This window comes from Struthio camelus, chromosome 6 (genome assembly GCF_040807025.1).
Source record: "Struthio camelus isolate bStrCam1 chromosome 6, bStrCam1.hap1, whole genome shotgun sequence".
Classification (NCBI taxonomy): Eukaryota; Metazoa; Chordata; class Aves; order Struthioniformes; family Struthionidae; genus Struthio; species Struthio camelus.
In genome coordinates, this window is record NC_090947.1 from 40,330,566 (window position 1) to 40,354,711 (window position 24,146).

The following is a 24,146-nucleotide window of genomic DNA, read 5'->3' on the forward strand; positions in this document are numbered from 1 at the left end:
AAAATAATAATTTCCTGGTTTCTAACAATTGCAAGATGAAGAAAATCATTAACAACTTGTCATTTCTTCATGAGAAGCAGATCTAAATTAACACATTGAAAGTGATATTACAGAGGTTTATTAGGCATTGAGGTTGCTCATGGGTAGCGGAGAACTAGGTGAACAGAGCTACTTTCAGTAACAACGTCTACTTTTTCATACAATTAAAGCACTTCAAAAGTGGGCTTCCCAAGATACAAAACAATACAAATCATCTAAGGAATACACAGAATATAATGGGCAGATAGTGTTTGACTGAGCACTATTGTTGGCAAATGTTTATCCCTTAAGGCAACACAGAATAGGTTTTCTCACTCTTATCTATAAGAGATAAGAAATATAACATTTAAAAGGTGGTAATGTGAACAAAGGCAACTAACTCTGATGACACTTTATTATATACTTTGAATATGTAAGGTGATTGAGGAGTCGTATGTCAGGCATTCTTGCATACCTCCTTCATACAGAATTAAACTCTTTAGGAGAATGAATAAAATTGGAGAACTGGAGCAACAGACATCTGGAGCACGGACATAAAATTGGAGCACTAGATATTTTCAGTTCTGGTCAACTGATTTTCAATGGATCAGATAGCTTTCTATGAAAATATGTTTGTGCAGTTTATCAGTATTAAGAAGTTTTCTCCTACATGTTGCTAACCTGATTCTGCCCCCTTATACCACACACTTAGGCAAAAGTTACTTACTACAGTTTTCTTCATCAGAATTATCCCCGCAGTCATTCTGGCTGTCACACCTCCAGTGATCCGGAATGCAGTTGTTGTTTTTGCACTGGAATTCGTGAGGCCCACAAGTTTTTTTGTCTGTAATTAAGAGGACTATCATTTACATCATTGCAGCAGATAGAGAGTCAAAACCAGAAAGATTGCTACTGAACAGTGACATGAGAAGACTGCAAGGTATTTTTTAGAAGGAGCAACCATAATACTTAAAATGTTACTTTCAGAAATAAACAATTAATTAAACTAACCATGTTCTTTAAGATCCTATTGATTCCTTCATGCCAAAACAGATATGCTCATAAATCATATGATAGCACCCAGAATATGCATTTTGGAAGTGTAAAAAATAAGGCAAAATTGTAATGTGTTTTAAATTGATAAAAAGGTTTCTGAAGCAAATTTTAAATGAAGGGATGGTGTGAGATTTAAAAATTTAAAACACAGACTGTAAAATCTGTCATAATAACTTACCATGTACAATAAAGTGTGACATTCAGAAGTGATACACAAATTAGCTTGAGGTTAGCATAATTGCATTAAATCTCAAAAAAATACACTAATTTGTCTTGAATTTCACTATAAATTTGACTTACAAAAGACCAGATCCCAGTAACGTACAAGAGCAATTATAAAACCTACGTTTCCAAATAGCTTTGATAGCACGTAAAAATTTAAGACTAAGCATACCTAATTAAAAACTTTTCATTGATTTACAATTTAATCAGTCATTACAGACAATCAGTCATTACGGACTGGAGGTTTACTTATACCAAGTAAAATTTTGTAAGGCATATAAATCTAAACTAAGATTAATTTTCTTCATATAGTATACTTTCAGTGAGTTTTCCTGTGTACACAATAGTACTGAGGGCAAAGCCTTTTATGCATGCATGAGCACTCTGAACTCCTCCAGCAGGAAGGAGTTGACTCTGTTTATTTGTATTTTTTACTTTCTATGTAATTCCTTTCGGTTCGAAGAAGTGACAAGAAAGGAAATAAATTAAAAAGATATCTCTCTTTTCAAGGATATTTTCTTTGAAAAAAGCACATCTAAAATAAGCATGCTTTATAAAAGCCTCAATGACATATTTAAAATTAGAAGTCACTCTGATGATATTTCAACAGAAATTTCTTAACTTTCCATTAAGCTATTTCATAGCATGTCAGTTCAGACTTCACGTTGCTATCATGCCACTTGATGAGTTCTAATAAGTGATAGAAAGAAGGAGGACTGAAACACTAGCTTGAATCAACTTGCTTTTTCTGGCTGTGAAACAGAAAGGACCATATCATGAATTATATGTACTAGATTCAACGCTATGGCCCAAACTGCTGCTTTTTTTGGTTTTGTTTAAGATGTGGTTCTAGAGCTAAAAAAAATTAAACCAATTTTTGAATATCAAGTAAGTGAAGGTAAACACTGTTCTAGCCCAGTTTTGCACATCCCAAACTCTGGTAACTACACTACTGCCTTTTGCACTTGTTCCCTATTTTCTGCCAATATTGTAATTATAAGTAGCTCTCTCCTCAAATTCTTTTTCCTATGATGTTTCTCAAGATGGTAAAAAACAAAAAAAACAAAAAAAAACCCAAAAACCCAGTTCAGATGCAGTCAATAATCCTGTCTCTTTCGGATTTCAGTTTACCACAATCCCTACATAACCTTGTCTTATAACCGTGACACGTCAAATACTTAAATTGGCAAGCACTAAGGAATGTTTAACATTATGTATTATATTAAAAAAAAGACACTCTTCGAATTTGTTTCTGTATCTTTGCCACAGTCCAAGTTTCAAAACAGGAGTCTATGCTGTATTTATAAAACTTCCAGTAAAGTCTATAGTCCTGTATTAAATATACTTGTCCACAAAATGAGTCCAGAAAACTAATCACAGATTATATTCTATTTCAGTTACCTGCTAGGATGAAGAAAACATATCGTTTCATATTCTTCATACAGAGTTCTCCAGTTCTCAGGGATGCTAAACCCACTTCCTCAGCTTACCTTTTTGAAATTTACCCGGGTGTAGTCTGACCCTATGATTACTTCTTGTAATATTAACCATTCCTCTTACTCTATTTTTTTAATCTAACACAAAAAAATATTTAATTATTTCTTTATGCAAAATATTTTGATGCTTGGAAGGCTCTTTTTTCTTCATTTCAGAAATCTGAAAGCTTTATTCTTCCCTTGGGATGATATTGATCTCCCATAGCAGCTTTCAGTTGACAATGTCTGCTATAATCCAGATCAGTTTGTCTTGGATTTTTTTCTTTCCGTAAATCAGAGACCAGGAAAACATTAGGACAGTAGAACGAAGATATAACAAACAGGGAGATTTCAGAGAGCTGAGTAACCAAATCTGATGTCTCAGGAGGATACGTTTACTGGACTCAAAAGAAAGAGTGCAGCACCTTATTTTTTGTATGGTTGAACACTGCAAAGCAGAAACAGACACACGCACATTTTGTCATTTTATACCTGTCTTCAACACTGAAACTACTTTCTCTTTTTCTTAAAATGAAGCTGCCATAAGATGGGAAGTTTTAGATAGGAATGGTATGAAGTGAAAGTAGTAAATTACGGTAACTCAGTTTTCACATTACTCTCTTCAAATTACCCCTATTAAGAGATCAATAGGTCTGCTGTAACAGGCAAAGGGCTTTTTTCAGATGTTTGTGTGACTGCCTGAGGTTGGGGTGTATCTTTTGTGCAGTTATAACCAGCACTTCCTTTCACAAATAGTTTCACAAAAGAAAATAAAAGAGCATGAAGGCCTGTATGTAAAAAAACAAAAAAAAAAAACTCAAAAAGGTTATATTTACACCCTTAAAACATTTTGATTCTAATCCCAATCCCAGTGAAGCAATACCACAACTTCGCCACAATTGCAGATTTTGGATTTTAGTTCCGTGTTGTCTGTGTATGTGTGTGCTTGCATGCGTGTGAACAGGTTGCCCAGAGGGGTAGTGGAGTCTCCTTCCCTGGAGATGTTCAAAACCCGTCTGGATGCGATCCTGGGAAATATGCTCTAGAGGCCCCTGCTTGAGCAGGGAGGTTGGACTAGATGACCTCCAGAGGTCCCTTCCAACCTAAACCATTTTGTGATTCTGTAACTCTCTTTTAACCATTTGAGTCAGAAACTAACCATAGAAGACTGAATACATTCAGAGTATGTTAACAAATTCACTCACTATAGTATCTCCAATAATGTACAGTACCAAATGTTGACTAAGCAAAATATATTACTGTGAAGCACTTAAGCAAAAAAGAGATTGCCCTTTATACTAAAAGTTTTGCACTGCAAGCATCTTCAGAATGAACTATAAAGTACTACAAGTTAGTATTACTGCCAACATATGCAGATCTTCATTATATTCAGCTTGTAACTTTATAATTTCACTTTATCATAGTTTGTTCATAAAAATAGTCATTTTTAAAATTAAAATAGTAGACGACCAAAACTTGTTCTAAGGTCATTTTAATGTATTTAAAGTGCTAAAATTAAGGAAAACTTGTTTAAAATATGAATAAAGCCTTCTTGTGCTTGTAAACGCTTAGTTAGTATACAAGCATACATAATCATGAGTGGCATGGAGATTGTAAATAGGAATATATTGTTTACTCTCCTCCAAAACGAAACTAAGAGGCATTATATTGCAGCTAACAGATTCAAAGGGTAGGTGGCTTTTCATATATAGTGTAATTAAGCTTCAGAACTCCTTATTACATCATGTTGTAAAAGCTTTGCAAAGATTCTAGGAGAGACTGAAATCCATCAAGAATTATTGAGTACAGAGACATATTTCGCTCATGTTATCTGAGTCACAAATTATTAGCTGCTGGCACAATACCCTGGGGAAGAATTGTTACAGATCTGCTTCGGTCACACATTCTTCCCTAGATACTAGCCTTTACTCACTGGCCAACATACAATAACGGGTAAGATGCGTCTTTGCTATGAAGCAGTATAACCAGCTGCATATATTGTGATGAAAAAGAAATATTTAAATTGGAATTGCATGCATTGCACCTCTACATTATTTAACTGCTAGGATAGTTTGGGCATTACTCTTTCTAATGGTTAAAGTGATGAATCAGAGTAAATTACCTCTCTCACATTTTTTTCCTTTTCAGTATTAGTTATATTTCTTTTCCTCTTTCTTTCAAATGACTTCATGCCACACCAATTGGACTTGTACAGGTTACTCAAAAATATTAACCCATAAATTCTGTATCTTGGAATGCTGTCCGAATTAGCAGGGGAAAAAATAAAACAAAAGGAGGAAATGGCATCTCAGAGACTGAGGTGATGAGGGCCAGTATAGGAGGAAGTACTATTAAGAGGATCAGAAGGTGAGCAATGCTGAGGTAGTCCCAGCACAGCCCAGAACAGGACAGAAACAGTCTCTCGGGCATAGGTTCTTCAACTCTAAGCTTTGCATTCACTGTTTCTTCAAACCAGATGGTTTCTTGGACTGTAGCTTATCACCAGTTGATGTGATCAAAAAAGATGCCCCTTCTTGGAAATTCAAACAATGGTCTCACGTTTCCAGTGCTGAGGAAGACTTTCAATTTCCTACATATATTGAACAGGTTCAACGTTTTCATTTCAGTGCTGGTATCAAATGCTTGAAACAAATCTACAGAAATTTTACTGTCTCTCAGTGCTGTGTTTTTGATTGCAGCCTATAGTTTTGTTACTTTGTTGTCCCAGTGGTAGTATAAACTTGTCCAGACCCACATGTTTCAGCAAACCTGCTATTCACAAGTGCCTGAATAATGCTGAGAGCTGTGAATATTTTCCGCATCTGTATTTCCTGTTCTCTCCCGCCTCAGAGTATTTTTCTTTCTTTCCTTTTATAGACCTGTCTTAGAATTTCCTCAAATGGTTTTCATCACTTGGTGAGTGCAGATTTTGCATTGACATCAGTTTCCAGTGATTTTCCAACTATGTCAATACTGATCCACTTATTTTGAATTTGATTACCTGCAACCCATTTCCAGGTTGAATATTTGTACTTTTTTCTTTCATTTACAACCAAAAAGCTGGCTCAGTACTTTTCACCAATACAAGCAAAGAATAAGAAAGCTACTGCTATGCAGTGTGATCTTTTTTTTTTTCCAAGTGATTTGCCGATGAATAGTATACGAGGTGTATTCTGCAAAATGTCACATACAGATGAATGTGGAAACTGCTTAGATGTTTTCAACTTTGTATAACTACTGTCTCAATAGAAGAATTTTAATTGTTTCTGCAGAAATACAATCAATCTGTTTTGTCAATGAGCAATATACCAACAACTGGAAAGTTACAGTTGTGAACCAAAAATTAATCTTCAAAAAAGCAATGAAAGAAATTCTTGGATTCTAAGCTAGCACTTTTGCTCTAAAAAATCTGCCTCAGTGGAGCAAGAGACTGTGGTTCTGGATACTGTATAAAACCTGACAGATCTGAGGGCTTGGTTTGACAGTTTTGCAATTATTTCCTTGATCTTGTCTGTTGAGGATCTACCTTCTCAAACTGTCAGATTTAAGCACAAAAGTTTCATAAGCATTAGAAGTTCTCGGAGAAGTCCTATGGGGTTGTAGAGTTTGTGGAGTGGTATATTAATGCATGTTACTCACTCAGAAGTAAAAGTTGGTCGTGTCAAGTTGGAATCTGCACTGGACCCTTCTGCCCAGCTACTGTTAACTAGCATGAACTTCTGCCTTGAAGATTTTTCTGGTGACAAAATTTAAATCAGCTTCATGCTGGACTTAAGGCTCTTGTTTCTGAGTCAATTTCCCTGTGTATTTCATAGCCCTATAGCTGTTATGAGGTGGGATAAGATAATTCATTAGGTACAAAATGTTTTTGCTACACTGTGTATCTTCCATCTCTAAAATAAAAAGGCAATAAACATCTAGTGAAAGTATACAGCAGATTACAGCAAATTATTACATTTTTCCTATTTATTAACTACAGCAGCAATTAAGCATGCAGAATAAGTTAATGGAAACAGGGTAATTCTGTAACAAAAATCAAGAGTGTCACTATATTCCAGATGAAATACTCATTTATAGATCCTGCCAATAAAGTAGTAGTAGAGTGTATATTCTACTCATATAAAAATTGCCATTCAGCAAAATCTGTATGAGTCAGATACAGCTATTATACTATGTAGGTACTATCACATCCTGAAAGAAGACACAATAAGTGGAATCACTTTTATTAAAACAGTAAGAGGAAATAATGTCAAGTTACAGTAGGAGATTCAAAACCAAACCAAAATAAAAATTCAGCTCAAAAAAAAAAAAAATCTTGAAAGATGCGGATGCAGAAAATACTAGATTTTAAACTATTTTTGCAGTTAACCTTTCAACCTAAACTGCACTGCTGTCTCGTGTATATGACTGCTGTCATACTCACCACAGTTAGCTTCATCTGATCCATCAGCACAATCTGGGTCTTCATCACATACCCACAGTTTAGAAATGCAGTGTTTTGTAGTTTTACACTGGAAATGGTCTGGAGAACAGCTGTTTTCCGCTTTAAAGAAAAGGATTCCAAATTAAAACGAGGAATTTCTGTTAATAATCAAAACATGTTTTAAAGTAAAAGAATAAATTTTTAAGGATTCAAAATCCAGAAATAGGGTATCTCTGACTTCTAGTATCATTTAAGTAACGTGTAAGAAAATAGCATTCATGTTTATTTTGCCTTCCATTTACATACTATTTTACATATAATAGTATGGTCCAGATTTAAAAAACATACTGTCTACTGCAATATTCTCTTAACAACAAAAAAACAGACTTAATATTAATACAATCACAGCACTTTGTTTTAAGGCATTCAGATTTTTTTCCCCTAACTTTCCAAAAACATCAGTTATTAATTCTGAAAGTTACTTAGCTTGTAGGACTAAGGCTTTCAACTCAGAACCATTTTGATTAATGACGGTAATTAAAATTATATCCAGTTTTGGTTAAATTCTGGGGTCCCTGTTAAACAGGTAACAAGTAAATGGGGAGAAAAGTTTGAAAACGGTTTCTCTCTATCAGTTTATAACAGCAATAGATTGAATCCTGAAGTAAGATAAAGATACAAAGATGCCGCTAATCTTCATCCTATTCCTTCAAGCTCCTTTTATTTTAGAATAGTTGTTTGACAACAAAAAAGATCCTCAGTGCACCATGAATTCCCTCTCATTTCTAAGCAGAGAGGTCAATTGCTGTCCTTCCTCTCAGCCAGGATGCTGGAAGAATCAAGGGCTTTCCAGCAGGGATACCTCCCCTAGGCATCCATCAGGAAAAGCCACTCTTTTTGCTCCTTTCTTTCCTACTGTACTCAGTTCCAAAGGCTAACAGGAAAGAAATGTTCCAGCCCTAAAAGAAGAATCTGTTGTCAAGTTACTACAACAGAATGCTATTTCTAACACATGCAGTGGCACTCGTGACTCTACATCGACTTCCTAACCAGCATTTAGGCCAGATCTTACCATTTCTTCAACTCTTATAACCCAGTTCATAGACGTAAGATGAATAAAAGGACATCTCTGTACTGTACGGTGAGCTAGTTATTTGTGATCAGGTAATTACCAGTCCCTTAGAGATAAGCGTATGTACAAGAACCTCCTAATTTTTCTAAAGTGAACTGCATATAAGATGAAAACATTAAGTATGACCTCTTTTCAGATAATGTCTTCCCACATGAATGTTAACCCGCTTTTACTGCTTGCAATAGATTTTACACACTGAACTCAAGAGGATTTTTAAACAAGTTTCCTATTCATGTTGAAAAGCCATTTGCTCTTTGATATGAACATTCTTATTTATTTCGTTGATTTGGCAAGAATAAGAAATATCAGGTTCATTAGCAGTTGGTGTATTATTTCTTTCAGTGTCAGGTTTCTGTATGTAAATATAATGCTAGAATGAATGAGCATCTAGACGTGGCTATGTTGCTAACTATATGTATAAAAATAATACTGACTCTCAGCTAGAACACCTTATCAGAGGATTTCAAAGTGCTTTACAAAGACGACCAGTATAATTACCTCCATTTCACAAATGGAAAGCCTAAAGTACAAATAAGCAAATAAGGTCAGGTAAAATATAAACCAAGCAGTGGCAGAACTGCATTTCATGAATCTTAGTCTGGTGATGCTAAAAATAGACGGGTAACATAACCTGTTGCTTGTCTTCTGACAGGAAACCAAGACAGTCCGACCTTTGAGGCAGACTTTCTCAAGCCTTCCCCTTCTGGTGAACTCCCCAAAGGCAACTTAAGAATTTTTAGAAACCATATGCTAGATTTGATTAGAATATAAACCAGCATACTTAACTTTCATTAAGAGGGAAGCTCATAACGTCTAGGCAAGACAGCACAGAAATAAAAGAATGTATGTAACTCTTCCTCCCACCACTGTGCAAGGAGGCTGGTGACTGAGTTTCAGACAATTCAGTGGAGTCATTTATGTCAGAGCAAACTGCCCTGTCCCCTCTGAATCCTAGAAGTACTCAACTCCATCACTGCTGACCCAGACCTTATGCCCCGCACTGTCCCTGAGCTCTGCTGCTATGGCTTTGTTTTATTTCTGTCAGCTACACCTCATGGTTTTGGGAACCTTCCATATAGAAAGCAGTGTAGTTCTTCACAAGGAAAAGAGCAGTATCCTCCATCTTCTCTAGGTGTTTCTCTGACCCCACTTAATCGGTTTTTAAAGAAACGTAACATGAAAACAAACATATAATATTGTCTGTCTGAGCTGTTTGAAGGATGGCCATTAAACACAATAATCAACAAAGCCTTTGTATCCTTAGTAACCCTTCCCTTGGAGATGGCCATGTTTTTGCAGAAATGCGGCATACACAGACCTTAGGAGAGCTAATTTAAAAAACAGGGATAAGCACCTTGGATGAGCAGTAGATTCAAATAATTAACTGAATGAAGGACAGAGTCACTTCCGAAGACCCCGCTGTCACTTTAATTACAAAATGATAAAAGGAACAAGCTATTTGATACATTCCTATTCTACATCTTAAAATACTTCCTCTAGTTCATCTATAACAAACGTAGAATGAAAATGAACTTACAAAAATCAAGATGTATTAACAGCTGAGTAAATGGAAATCAAGTTACACAGACAAATTAATGGAGAAGTCTCCACAGGAAAGGGAATATCAAAGGTAGGGATCACCGTCAAAGAAAAGGGATACAGAAGAAGGAGTTATGGACCCACATCCTTTCTAGCAAAAGAAACAGAAAAAAAATCTTTTTCCACTGAAATGTGTTGCCAAAAGGCATGGCAGATGAAAAGCTCAAGAAGATGAGAGTCATTTATGAGGCGGTTAGAGTAAAACAGACATTTTAGCCTAAGTCAGAACCCCAATTAAATGCTTGAAACTAATTTGTTTACACCCCCTCTTCTTTCCTATGACTTCAAAAAATGAAATTAAAAAAAGACATTTTAATTTAGTTTCTATATGAAGTACTGTACATCAAACAGTCCAGTGAATTAACTGTTTTGCATGTTCCTCAAATTATTTTACATAGGCGAGTTCAGCACCTTGTTTAAAACCAACTACAGCTTTCCAACAAAAATTCTCTAAACATAACTTACGACAGTCTCTCTCATCTTCTTCATCACCACAGTCATCCTGTCCATTACACCTCAGATTTATCGGAATACACTTCTGGTTCTTCGTGCACTTGAACTGACCTGACAGACACACATGTGTGTCTTAATGTAAAAGAATAAAAGTAGTAATGAGTTTCTTGCCAGAATTTAAATCATAGCATTTAAATTAGTTTAGCACATTTCTGAAGTCTATACTACATGTAATCACCTACCACAGTTGAGTTCATCAGAATTGTCCCCACAGTCATTTTCTCCATCACATATAAAGGCTGGAAGGGCACAAAGTCCAGTTCCACACTGAAAACGTCCTGGCTGACATCTGAATTCAGCTAATGAAAGAAAGAAAACCGCTATCAATACTCTCGGGTGAATGGTAAAATGTCAATAGTGCTGTTCCTCTCTGTGGACTAATTACAGGAAATCTTAAGTTATTGTATTTGATTATGTAGTCTCACCCTGAGCAGATAACAGTTACTAAAATGTAAATGTATTGTAACAGCTATGAGATTCTAAATTTGCCTAACTCCTCTATCTTACAAATGACATAGAGCACAACCCTCTATAGGTTGACGCTTACTGTTGACACAACAGAGACTTGCTATTAAGTATGTAAATGCTTCAGTTCAAACCCTCTATCCCACTCTAAGTATATTTCCCATGAAAGGTCTACCACTGCTCTTTCTCACAGGCACTGACATTTGACTGAACAAGCAATTGCACATTTTTAGAGTACTATTCTATATAAACACATTATAGATTAAGATGTATGCTTATGTATAATAATTATATATGTAAAGACTAGTTTCAAAGGCCTTGGCAGTAGAAAAAGAAAAATAATTGTAAAACTGTAAAAACATGGATGATTTCAATACCCAAAATTCAAATGAACTGTTACTTAACTGGAGAACTTGTGGAATACACAGTAGAGTTACAGGGACTTGTGTGTGTATAAGCTTGAGGGGAGAATAGAATAACAGTTTTTTGATTTATGTAGATTATGTTGGAACAGTTAGCAACTAGGACTGAGAAACAGTATCACCAACAGACATGACTGTTTAGGAACCCTTTACTCTGGGAAAGCATTTTTCTAACATCTCAGTAAACTTTCAGTCAGCTACCAGTTATCCTTTGGGATGCTGAAAACATTATCATAATTGACTTCACGTTGTCTAAAACTCAATGGGAGAATACGACAGTAAGCTGTGATATAAACTACAGAAGGCTATCAAGAAATCTGCTGAATCTGCACCACGTTCAGGATACTGTGTCAAAGTTACACAGGATGCATGGAAACAGTTCATTGCATAAAATTGTTTGTACTGGACTGGTGAGACCTAACTCTCAAAACTTTCCTTTGAGAATATTTATAAAACTATAAAACTTAGTATTTACATAAAATCACGTGCTCAAATGATTTTTTGATTGTGAAAATTACACAGAATCTCAGTAGGAATCTCATGGAGAATGTTATTACTACTACTACTCAGGAAATCATACTAAATAATGTGTAGCTGAGCCTGAAATAAAACATAAGCAAATGTAGTTAGAATATGACATTTCTAATATGCATAAAAATAAACCAAAGAAATTTGGCAGATTTTGTCTTATTTGTATATAAAAATAGGCATCCTCAAAACATAACTCTAAGAAAAATATCTTAGGCTAACATTTAAATGGGATCAAGTAAAGATTTAAAACATGAAAAATATGTTCTTGTGGTGTTCCAAAGATCTTAACAGATCCTAGCACACGGTGATAAGTTAATGGAAATCTTCCATGGGCTGATAGACAAGGCCTGCACCCTTTGTAAATCTGACAGAGATCAAAGGGTGGGGGGGAATACTACTGCAAACAAAAGCTTTCAAAAAAACCCTTCCTAACAGCTGTGAAGAATTATATTAGATACGAGCGCTATTGAAAAAGCTGGATTCCAAATTCAGAATACACTTACGGCATTCCTCAGGCTCGTCAGAGCCATCTCCACAATCATCAACAGTGTCACATTTCCACCAAAATGGAATACATTTGTCAGTTTTGCAGCGGAACTGTAAAAGGAAGGAAAGAATCAAGAAAAGCTTGCATATATATATATATATTTTTTTTACATGAATAATGTAATTAATGATTAAGTCATTGTTTCATCAACTGCTGGTTGTTGATTTTATAAAACCTGTTTTTTTAAACAACATTCTTTTTTTGCAGATGTTTTGCAATGAGGGTTCAGCTGATACAACTCACTGTAGTTTCCATGATATCACTACACTGATTTATAGCTCCACTGATATAAAAATAACTACTGTATTTTACTGTATTCTGTGATTTGATCCTTTAAGATCACATGGCAAACAACAACTTCACATTTTAAACAGTCTTTGCAGGTTGTTGAAATAGACTTTTAGTATCGTTTTTCCAGATAAACTGAAACCATGCGGTTAAGCAGAACTGGCTAAAGAACTCAGGAACATGCAGTGTTGTACTTGTGTACAGCATTGCTTACACAGTTTGAATCAAGTCAGAAAATCATGTTTAAGCCTTCCAAGCTTTCCAAAGAAAAAAAAGATAAAATGTTTGTTAACCCCCCCTCCCCCAAGAGCTTAGTGATGCCTTTACTCTTCGTTAAAGAAGCAAGATTGTACCTTCATTCTAACTGAAAAAGGAATGTCAACAAAATCAAAGGTAAAAGGGATTTAATGGAGTCCTCTAGGGCTAAATCTAAAATCAGAAGTTCATCTTCCAGCTAATGGTAAGGACGAAAATCTGGATTGACTATTAGTACTTGTTAACAAGTGTTCTGTTTCCTACCTGGTGTCTGTACGAGGACAGAAGGGAAAGAAATTAAACAGTTTAGAAGTGCAAGATACTTTATTTTCTGTGAATAAGCATAACTTTTTCATTTCTCCAGGTTTTAAAAACCCTTGATTATTCAGTAAAGTTTTATTTAAAAAGAATAATAAACTTAGGCATATTATTAAACTTTACTTTAATCTTTTCTGCCAAGAAAATTCAGGATTTCACTGCCATTTATGTATTAAGACCTGTAGCTGGATCAGAATTATATTCTACTACATCATCCCTGCACTGCATTGAGGAACATGCTGTAAGATAGGTTGAGTCTGAAAGGCAGTTATTCTAAACTCAAGAATGTCTCAAAAAGAAACTTCCACATTTTAGCCAACAGTGCATGATGTGGTCATCTGCCATCAACCTCTACTATACGAACACCGAAGCTCCAGATTTTGTTTGTACCTAAGCCAGCATTGTAAGTCAGAAGTTACCTGAATATCCATACTCTAGGAGATTATTTAGGAATAGGTTTAAGGCTATTTAACTGTTTCATGAAGGCGTGTATCTCAACGTAGCTTAGCCGAAGGCCTCCTATGGTAGGAGACAAACAAGCTCAGCCCGCTCATTCTTAGTATTTCCTATTTGCTAGCTTAGGCTTCCCGCTGCTTAATCCTTTTAAGATGCTAGCCACTTTCTGTTCACTGAAATGGAGTTCAGGCTGTTAAACTGACACCGTAAATTTCATTCCAGGATCTAGGTACTAACTCGCAGATGCTTGTTATGCTCTGCATGAAAATGCCTCCATCCCCTTTTACGTTTGGGACCCGGTCACTTTGTAAAATTGTCAGAACCATATGGGTGCCTCTGGAATGTCCCTGGGTGGCCTGCCTTTCTAGTGTTCATCAGTCTGATGCATTTTGTGCACAAAAAACAATTTCCTAATTTAGACTAGCCACCAAAAGACAGCTGAGAGGTTGTAAAGTCTGTAAGACTAGTATATCAGCCATCTAGCAACTTCCCTTCAGAAATGGCTAACAACAGATGTGTTGTCAAGAGAGTGATTACATCACAGTAGCAACTAAAATTTTACAGCATCATCTGAAGAAGCAGAAGACCTTAAAAGTCTTCTGCAAGTAGTAGAGGATATTTTTGGCACTGATCTCTCCATCCGATGCCATTGGATTGTAAAATTATCAAATAGAAAAGAGTTTTCAAAATCAGAAGATGAGGAGACCTAATAACTACTGTTTTAACTTATAACAGTCTGCCTGCAAACAGCTTCTTTTATACAACCTTGCTCTTCCTCCTATGGCACCCAAAAGTTGTAAAATACTGCTCTTGAAGGATCCAAGATATGATGCTATCCTTTAATTCAGACTACCAGTGAAAGAGTTAGAAAGGAGTAAAGCCATTCAATCCATCAACTGTTACATCTTAATATTAGTTCACCATGGAGTAACTTAACATTTCAATTTGAGGAGGGGGGGGAAAAAAACCCACCTGTGCTGTGATTATTTGCAAGACAAATATAAGAACGTGGAAATGGGGGGGAAAAAGATTATGTACGAAATTTCTCATTCTGTTTTACACATTCTTCCCTCTTTCGTCACTTAATGGGAAGTAATAAGCAGTGAATCTCAAAAGAAAAGATGCGATGAAGAAATTAAAATCACATAAAACACTACCTCAAGGGGAACAGAGGAAGACAGCGGGAAGGTTTCTGAAACAATATTAACTGTATGAAATTATACATCATTTTAAAACGTCAAAGATAAATTAAGATGACCACTTTTTTTTTTAAACTGAAGAGTGAAACCCTTTTCTTAATGAATACAGACAAAATGCATCATGATGTAGGATATCACAAGGGGTCATTAGTATACATTTAGTGAATCTGGACAACCAGAAAAATTACAGATTTTGAAAGCCGAATGTACTATTATAATCATCCTAAGCTAATTGTCTGAGTAAAACAGACCAAAGACTTTGATAAAAGTGGTTCTTTGATAAGAAAGAAATCTCTATGTTCTAGTTAATCTACCTAACATATTCAGGAAAAGCACTAAATGCTAACTTCAAGTAATGGGGAAGCCACTTCACATTAAAAATTCAATGTTTTAATTGACCTAATTGTTAAAAAGTTGCACCTTTTACCATTCCCCTTTCAGCTACTGAACCTATCATTTACCTATCTACTAACTAGACTGAGCCCCTTTTCCTGTATTTATGTATAGTTTGCTCATGCATGAAAGCCCCCAAATCATTTTTATTTACTATGCTTTGTATTCTTCTGTCTTATATTTTATATGAATGTATTTTCAAAGTAATTCTTATGAATTTAGTAGCTTTATTTGTTCTTATGACTAACAGAAATATTCACATTTGAATGGGAACAAATTCTGCATTCTCTGGAAAAAAGGCACTTTGCAAGTCTGCTTTTAATTAATACTCTTCAAGATGAAGCATTGGAAATTTTAAAAGCACCCGAGGGTTACCTAGTCTTCAGCTCCTTCGACTGATGCTTCCACATTTCATGAGCACTAAAATTCATTATTTAAAAGGAGGTGAAAACACATTATAACACAACTAGTCCCCCTGCTCACACACACTTACCTGACTGGCAGTGCAGTTTGATAGGCAGGTCTTGTTATCTGCAGCAAGGTAAAAGTTAGTGGGACAGGCACAAGTATGCATCTTCTCAGGGGCTAGAAGGCATAAATGACTGCAGCCACCATTATTCAGTGCACATAGATGTTTAGACACTGTGGACAGAATAGGAAAACAATATCAGAGCTGTCAGCTGATCACTGATTTCCAAGGGGGGGGAAAAAAAGGAGTCCTTTGCCTTTAAGTTATTCATCTTTTTTGTATGCAAAAATTAATTATTACTATGGATGTAGATTCACATACTGAAAGGATGAAAGGAAAAAAAAGCATCTTTTTTTTTTTTATAATGGGACAACAAATTAGCCAACCTAAGTTAGTTTTTTTCCAGTTAGAATTCAAGCCCATGGATTTCAGGAGATCGGACACAATCGTAACACCTGCATTCTCTGATATTCAGTCCAACAAGTATTTAAGTAATAGTATTCTTCTGTAACATTAACACTCTTCTACCTCTGCAACAACAATATTAAATGGTTTTGTAATACACTGTTTCTATCTTGATGATTGGTAACTTGTACTACATTGTAATTTAACAACTCTTTGCTTCTGCTCAGTATCCCTAAAGGTCTTTGCGTTAAATTTAGAGTCCAAATTTGTATCTCGTCACTGAACAAGATGCATTATATTTACTTAATACTAGATACATTTACAACACTAACTACAGCTTTATGGTTAGAATTGCTAATCTGAAAACTCCAAAATTTAAAATGAAATAGAAATAAAAGGGTACCACTAGACACAACAAACAATTTCCCAGTAAGTCAGAAACTGGCTACTAAGTGAAACACATCAACATGCTGTATGGAAAGCACAGAGAGGATAATTACCATCAGGTTGCCTGTAAGAATGATACACCTGGATGTCTGTTATGGTATGCCATGAGTTAATCAGTGATAGCCTGTCTGATCCAGAGGTTTTGTGGGCACGGCTGAGTGATTTGGTTTTCCCATCTGTCCAGTAGATGTAATCCTCAAACAACGTTAGTGCAATCACCCCTGGAATGTCTTGATTAGGGACTGTAAGAAGAGATGCTAAGATTAATATTCACTCTTGGAAGACTGCCAGTTAAAATATTCCATACTGCCTGGGTTGACAGATACAACTACTATATAACACCTTGAGAATAATTGTCATGACAATGTGTCAAGCCTAGAGGGTTCTTTATCACCAGTTACGATAAAGAAGGATTGGGTATGTGAGCTCTGCTTGCTGAGCATTAGTTGGCCTGACCAGCGTTAAGGAAATGAAAGAATTTCAGTTAACAAAAATCACCTCCAGATTCTAACCCATGATGTGCTAAATTTTAAAGAAGTAGGTAAGACACATATAACTTAATTTAGTCTTTGCAGAAGGCCAGTATTTATTTGCTGTCTTGGGGGAACAGAAGTTTCTACAACACACCCAAAACACAATGCATGCATCTTTAGATGTTCTATATCTAACATCGTTTAAGTCAATTATTAATATTTCATCTTCGCAAAACACATTGACAAAACAGAAATGAGAAAAGCAGTTTATATTAAAATAAACACAACAGTAAGAGGCTTATTGTGTATTCCTAGCATAAACAACCATGCAACTGAAAAAAAAAATTACATGAACTAATGATATTATCCCATTGTTTTAATATCACAAAATGCCTCATCAACATTGTTAAAAAGAGAAGGAAACAAAAGGCAAAAGGGGGAAAAAGTTTTGGGATGTTCTTCATCCCGTATACTCTTTAACCTTTGGCTATTTGCTCTTGGTAAATGTAAAATTAATTCTACTGTTTTTTATGCACACTGCTGTAACCCTAAATGTCACAGGAGAAAATCCAACTACATCTCTCAATTTGCAAGTCATAAAAGCTTTTATCACTGAACCAACCTAATTACTGAAAAAGCTGAGGAAGCAAATCAGAGAAGCTGAGTCTGCCATCTTTAACCAGTATACCCTTGACACCTTCTCCTTTTTTTCTTTGATGAAAATAGCTTCATCTTTCTACCTGGACTGGACTTAAATGGGGTTGGTAAATCTCTAAGTTATCAGTTCAAACATTTCATAGTTCGCTGATAAGCGATGACTGAGTGTAAGGATGACAACTTATAGCAAGTTCACTTTTGTATACAATACACTGAATTCCACTGTAGGATATCTTACCTCCTGGTCAACAGAAACTCTATTCCCTTGCTTCTTACACCTGAAATTATTTTGCCTTCTTGTATGTTTACATATGCTGCAGTCATCATATAGTCTTCTGAAGAGGTTTGGAATATTTCTGAGAAATCAGTCGAAGTGCAATCATACATAGAAGTCTGACTTCTTACATAGGCAACTTTGGCCTGGTTCCCTACCTAATATAGCACATCTCAAGAAAAGCTCTTACAATTTCCATTATTTGAAGAATCACATTGTGAAAAGGGGGTCTTCAGACTAGAAGCAAATAACTCTCCATGCTGATTATTGCCATCCTGTTCCTCTTTCTTCAAGGAAAGAACACTTGAAGTATCATTATTTTCACTTCTGCCAAAGTAACAACCCAAGTACAAGAAATTAAGGACACAGAACCTACAACTACAACTAATTCCATTATACTGATTATTTTCCCTTCTGGCTGACATTCTCTTACCACAGGGTGTATCAAAATAAATTGCATGAACAGCCTCCCAGATTCTTTGGCCCAGAATGGCCAAAGGCTAGGGCAGGGTTTGTATGCCCACTGCAAGGCATATATGACTTATGCAAGATATACATACAAACGTGTGTTTGTATGTACATACACACACACACATATATATATATATATCCCCAACTCTATGAACTACAGCATGTTAATTTTATTCACACTCTGCTGTGAACTAGAGTAATTCCCTTGGTGGAGAAAATAAGCTGTAGACTAGAAAAGGTACATAACTTCACTTTAGATTAGAACTGAGCGTGGGACAATCTCTAGTACTGACAACAGTACAATGAACATGTAACCCTGCACCTATTCGCTACTGAGACTAAGGAGTCAACTGCCAGTTATTACCATTTTTTTGGTTTTCTGCAGAAGACCGGTGATTACCTTGAATCTTTTGAGAGAATCCTTAAGCTTTGCATGCATCTTTGATGAGTTCAAACACCTTTTGTTCAGGAAAAGGCATGTATCTCTAATTTTAATTAGAAAGAAGTGAATGATCTGTAAAATAGTTTAACATTATTGATTGAGAATATTAACTTTCATACCCTATGCTTACTGCCAGATTACTGTAATTAAATAGGGAAGCACAGACCTTAAACATACCTGTCATTTGAAAAAAAAAAAAAAAAAAAAGGAAATTATAATTCTGAACGAACTCCGAGTTTATTTTCTGTGTGCATGAATAATGAATACTGTGTAAAAGAAGCATCTTTTTGTTTGAACCAGCAACACCCATACTGCCATCCTTATAGACAGAGACACAGGCACATTAAACAACACTTTTTATTCTAGGTAGACTGTAAATATTCTTAGACTCATGTGATCAAGCCACAGTACAAAATTCAAAAGACTAGCATTAATTTTCAGAATATCTGGAAAACAACAAAATTCCCACTGATCTTAAAGGACACTTTCTAGTGAGGAATACAAACCAGACTGACAGAAGAAGATGGAATAAACAGCAGAAAGAGAAACTCCTACTCTCAGAGTGAAACCCTGAAGCTATCCATAAAGCTATTTATTTTACTTTTGCTCGAGTTCTGGAAAGACATCTATTCATATTAATTATGACCCTGGCTGCTGCTTTTGACATCAATTTAAGATGTCAAAGATATCACTCCAGGATTTCTAAATAAAATAAATGTTCTTTTTTCTCTGTCTGTATTCTCTTCTTCTGATCACAGCTGAGATTCAAATCTGAATAAATAGGCCCTAATGCACATGAAGAGGATTTACTGGGGAGAATTATCTTGATTTGGTCTTCTGTAACATTCCTCTCAAAAGAAAACCACCTCTAGCAGTCGTCCTTTTTTTGGTGATCCAATAATTACAAGTGGACAGTAAATCCTGAGTATAGCTGTATGAGTAAATGCTTGTTTTTCTTTGTATCTAAATCTGTGGGTTGCCACAATGACACAAAATCCATTCAGAAATCAAAGTATACAATTTATCATAGCTTTAATGGATTATGCATACATCAGAATCCAGATGAAACTTTATATTCATGTATTTAAAAAGATTCAGTAGAGACACTGTCTCAATTCTCTTATCATAACTTATTAATAGGCAAGCTAAGTTAAATGGGTGGGGTAAAACAATAAATAGTACAATCAGGACACAGCATTTCAGAAAACAGTTGATTGATTCAAGTACACTTTTCCTTGCTTTTTTTAAAGCCAATTCTGTAAGCAGCAGGTTTGGAAGCTGAAATCTTCTGATTGTCTAAAAAACAAAACCACAATGTAACAAATACTACACTCTCTTTTTTTATGTTCTTTAAAAGAAGTATGACAGAGTACCTGGACAACTGCATCTCCTTCTAAAAATTCAGCTTTCCATTATCAAAGCAAACTAGTCAAAAATTGAAACTGTCAATGATTTACATGCTCTCAGAGTAGGCTTGTCATTCATTTGTTCTGCTGCTGTTTCTGACCTGAAGATAAATAGAGAGCTTCAATCTCCAGAATAATTTATCATGAGATTCATGGATGCTGCATCCAATGAGCAGTGAAGTGAAATGAAGTCTCTTGAGAGTGGTTCAGTTCAAATGGCTATTTGACATGTAGGGCAAGAAACTGTAGCTCCCTTAGAAGAAAGTATCTTCTTTTCATCAATGCTGCTAAATGAGTCCTCATTCCTATCAGTCCTTTTTAACATGTGATTTTTCTCTTGGAGTCTTCGCCATGAAGGAGAGGGAGCTGCTTTGCTATCTCAGTGTAGAAACAAGTTCTTTCCTATCTTACAGTGAAAGAACTAAGAAGTAGCTCTGAACCTGAAATGCTGCAGATTTTTCCATTACTGATAAATTCACTAGGCTACATCTGTTTATGCTGTTAGCATTTACGGCATTTTTCCCAGGTTTGATTGTGACTTCCTTGGTGAGAAAATGGGAGGAACAAACTCCGTGTAGAAAATGTTCTTTTAAATGGAGATTATCCTCTAAAACTTTCCTCACTAATGAGTTTCAAAGAACAAATTCTACTTACTACTTCATAGCCATAAACAGGGAAACAGTATCTAAACTGGGACTATATCACAGGCTGACCAGAGCACAGGTCCAGCCCATCAGGATAATTCACTTGGCCCTCAGCAAGTTCCCATCAAGTATCCTTCCAGCTAGTTTTGTGGAATCTCTCTCCACCAGTAACCCAATTTCTTTATGGGGGGCAAGGCTACTCTCAGGTGGAGATGGACATGCTCCCTGTTTCATGATAGTGGGAGGACTGTGGGATCTCTCCAAAGCAGGTTCTTAAATATAGCTCCCTTCCTGTCCCATCTGCCCACCTATCCCACACGACTCTTGGGAAAGAGGATGATGATGTGGGATAAGCAGCTGGTATGTAGCCAAAACTGAAGTATCTTTGCCCAGAATACAAGAGGCAAGACAGTAACACGACATACCACGCATGCCAGCAGGAAATCACGTGGCCCCGTGTATGCAAGGGGCTATGCTGCCCACTGCTGCCATAAGGTAAGGTTCTAGCCCACACCAATCGAAGGTATGAGAAAATAGTACTATGAATCACTCATTTCTTCTGAAATTTTTTGGCCATGGAGTGACTTTATAATTTGAATGGGCTTCTGCACTAAAGTCACCTTGTCATTAAGCAGAGTTCAACACAAACTTGCTCAAAAGTTCTTTCAGGATTTTATATGATTTAAGGTTGTAAAACCTATAAATATTCCAGCTATGAAACTTAGAGAAAATTATTTTAAAAATCCATCAAAGAGTCAATGAGTAGACTCTATGTAAATAAAATAGTAAAAATAAATAAGTGTTAAATATATATCTAAAGTAAAAATATATAAAATATATACAATATCAATAGATTCAAATATTTTTATAAGAAAATTTCTTCTACGATGATCATAAAAATTAACGTACTTTCTTTTTTTTCTACTTGGTACATCTGTAAAGAGTGAGGAAAGTTGCAGGTTTAAGGCATTTAATGACAGCTAATTCTGATTTATTTTACTGGTTGAGGAGTAGTTCCGTAGCGGCTGAATTGTATTTTGCCTTTTTCCATTAACTTTTAGTATATTGTAAAGAACAGAACATCAAAACTGTTGCCATGTAATAGCTTATAAAATCTAAACTTCACAGGGAACGTGAATGACAAAAAAGTCCCACAAAATCATAATGTAATTTTAAATCTGATTTTTTGATGCAACAGTAAATCTTTTTTCCTCTTATTTTTTCCCTTTGAGAACATCAGTGTTTCAAGCTTTCCAAGATCTCAAGTACTGACAGCTATTGATTTATCATAAACATACTTAGTAAACATTCACTTTCTTTTCTTAGTCTTTCCTTTAACTTCAACAGAACCCATCTGCATTACTCATGCTGCAATACGAACAACTGACCTCACTGCAGGCTATTATAGTTTGAATAACACTTTTAAACAGGAAAGCAAGCCTCATTGCTCTCCTTTCTGTAGTTAAGTACTGTGAAAATGGACTAGTTTCTGCAAACTCAGAGTAAAATCAGGCTAGAGGCATAACTGGTAAGTACCTCTGCTTTGATAATATTAACTATTTGAAAATATTTAATCAAGATGTCTACTTGCCAATCCATTAGTAAGAAAGTAATGTATACTGTTAAATACAAAAATTACATTAGCCTGACACGAAGGGTCAGATCTAGACCAGTAAATTCAGGGAAAATTAAATAGTCAGACATTTTAACACACATCCATTAGAACTGCTTGGTATAAATTTATTTCAGAATTGCGTATGTATTCAATTGATTTTTTTTTCCTCTTTCAAAGTTTCTTATAGCTATGTCACACTATGGCCTCTATGAAAGCTTCAAAAATTGGGCTGGAGCATGCCGAAGGCCTATCTGTATCTCAAAACATCCAGCAAAACTAAGTTACTGATTAATAAATAAAATAATCCATCTACAGACCCATAATCTACTGGATACAGCTCTAGCAGTCCATGAGAACGTTCTGTTAGAGCAGTGTTTACTCCGCGTGCTTTTCTCCCTGTCGCTGGAACATCAAATCCCTGTAAACCATATGTTGTTATTCTTTTCTCTCAAATGAAGAAATCTCCACTAGTTTAATTCAAGAACAGTTCAATCAGAAAAGGGGTAACTGCCCAGCTGCCACAGGATTCGGGCTCCATCATCATGGACTCGCACACTGGACAGCTGCTATGGGGTGAGGGAAGAGGGGAAAAGGACCCTCAGCTCCTTTCATAAATCCTTGCCTGAACAGTATTCGCTCAACTAACTGCTTCCACGGAGTCCTAGTTAGTTGCTTCAGTGACTCAAGTTTCTTATAACTTTTGATACAGTATAGATCAAAACATATATGCCACTTTCTATATAATACTACTATACATGCATATATCATATACCAGTCAAAATTGCTTTAATCTGCTCCAGCAGCAAAAACTTGTGGTTTCAAATTGACAACACATTTTGATTTTCAAGACCTCGCTCTTCTTATTTTGCAAGTAAAACATTTTATCTGAGTTATTCAGAGATAACAAAGATGGAATCCGAAACGACCTAAGTCATTTCTGAACTTTGCTTTTGTGATACCTTTTTCTACCATAGCCTCCCCCACTACCACAGGTGGATGAGCCCCCACTTGCAATGCCCTCCTTCTCTAACAGGCCTTCTGCTACCAGCTCTAATTCTCCATCAGGGTTTGATATTATACAAAAAAAAAAAAAAAAAGGAATTCTCTTACAGTATGGGCAGAATTCTGGTCTCAAGCAGTGTTTGACCAAACTGACAAAAAAAAAAAAAAAGATGATAACTTTGATAAGGGAGAGAAGCTAGAAAAGAGAGGAAAAGCACAGGCCTATCGGAAGGCTGAGGAAAATGGGAAGAAAAAAATGACCATAGGTAACATACTAAAAGGAGATAAAGTGCCTAAGAAAACTTAGAAGAGCCCCATAACTCCATAACATGATATGTAGACATGTGAGAACTGTGCACAGATTTAAAATGCAGGTATGTCTCACATTTGGCAGTGATTTTCACACATGAATACAAATTCACATACTGTCGTATATGTGATAAAAATATCTACTTTTACTTTGTATGAATTACGTTTCCCTTATGTTTTCTAGTCAGAACTGTGTATCTCTGATATTCTAAAGTATAAA

At 35.7% G+C, this 24,146-nt stretch overlaps 1 protein-coding gene across 2 annotated transcripts in view; it reads right to left on the bottom strand.

Annotated features, from left to right (window-relative positions):
- Positions 1-24,146, bottom strand: part of LRP1B (LDL receptor related protein 1B) — a 741,350-nt gene that overhangs the window by 82,212 nt on the left and 634,992 nt on the right. For both annotated transcript variants that reach the window (XM_068949290.1, XM_068949291.1), the window contains 7 exons: positions 16,687-16,875; positions 15,806-15,954; positions 12,360-12,453; positions 10,621-10,737; positions 10,391-10,510; positions 7,195-7,314; positions 746-862 (listed from right to left, as the gene is read on the bottom strand). In XM_068949290.1, coding sequence (XP_068805391.1) covers positions 746-862; positions 7,195-7,314; positions 10,391-10,510; positions 10,621-10,737; positions 12,360-12,453; positions 15,806-15,954; positions 16,687-16,875 — 906 coding nt within the window. The remainder of the gene's footprint in view (positions 1-745; positions 863-7,194; positions 7,315-10,390; positions 10,511-10,620; positions 10,738-12,359; positions 12,454-15,805; positions 15,955-16,686; positions 16,876-24,146) is intronic.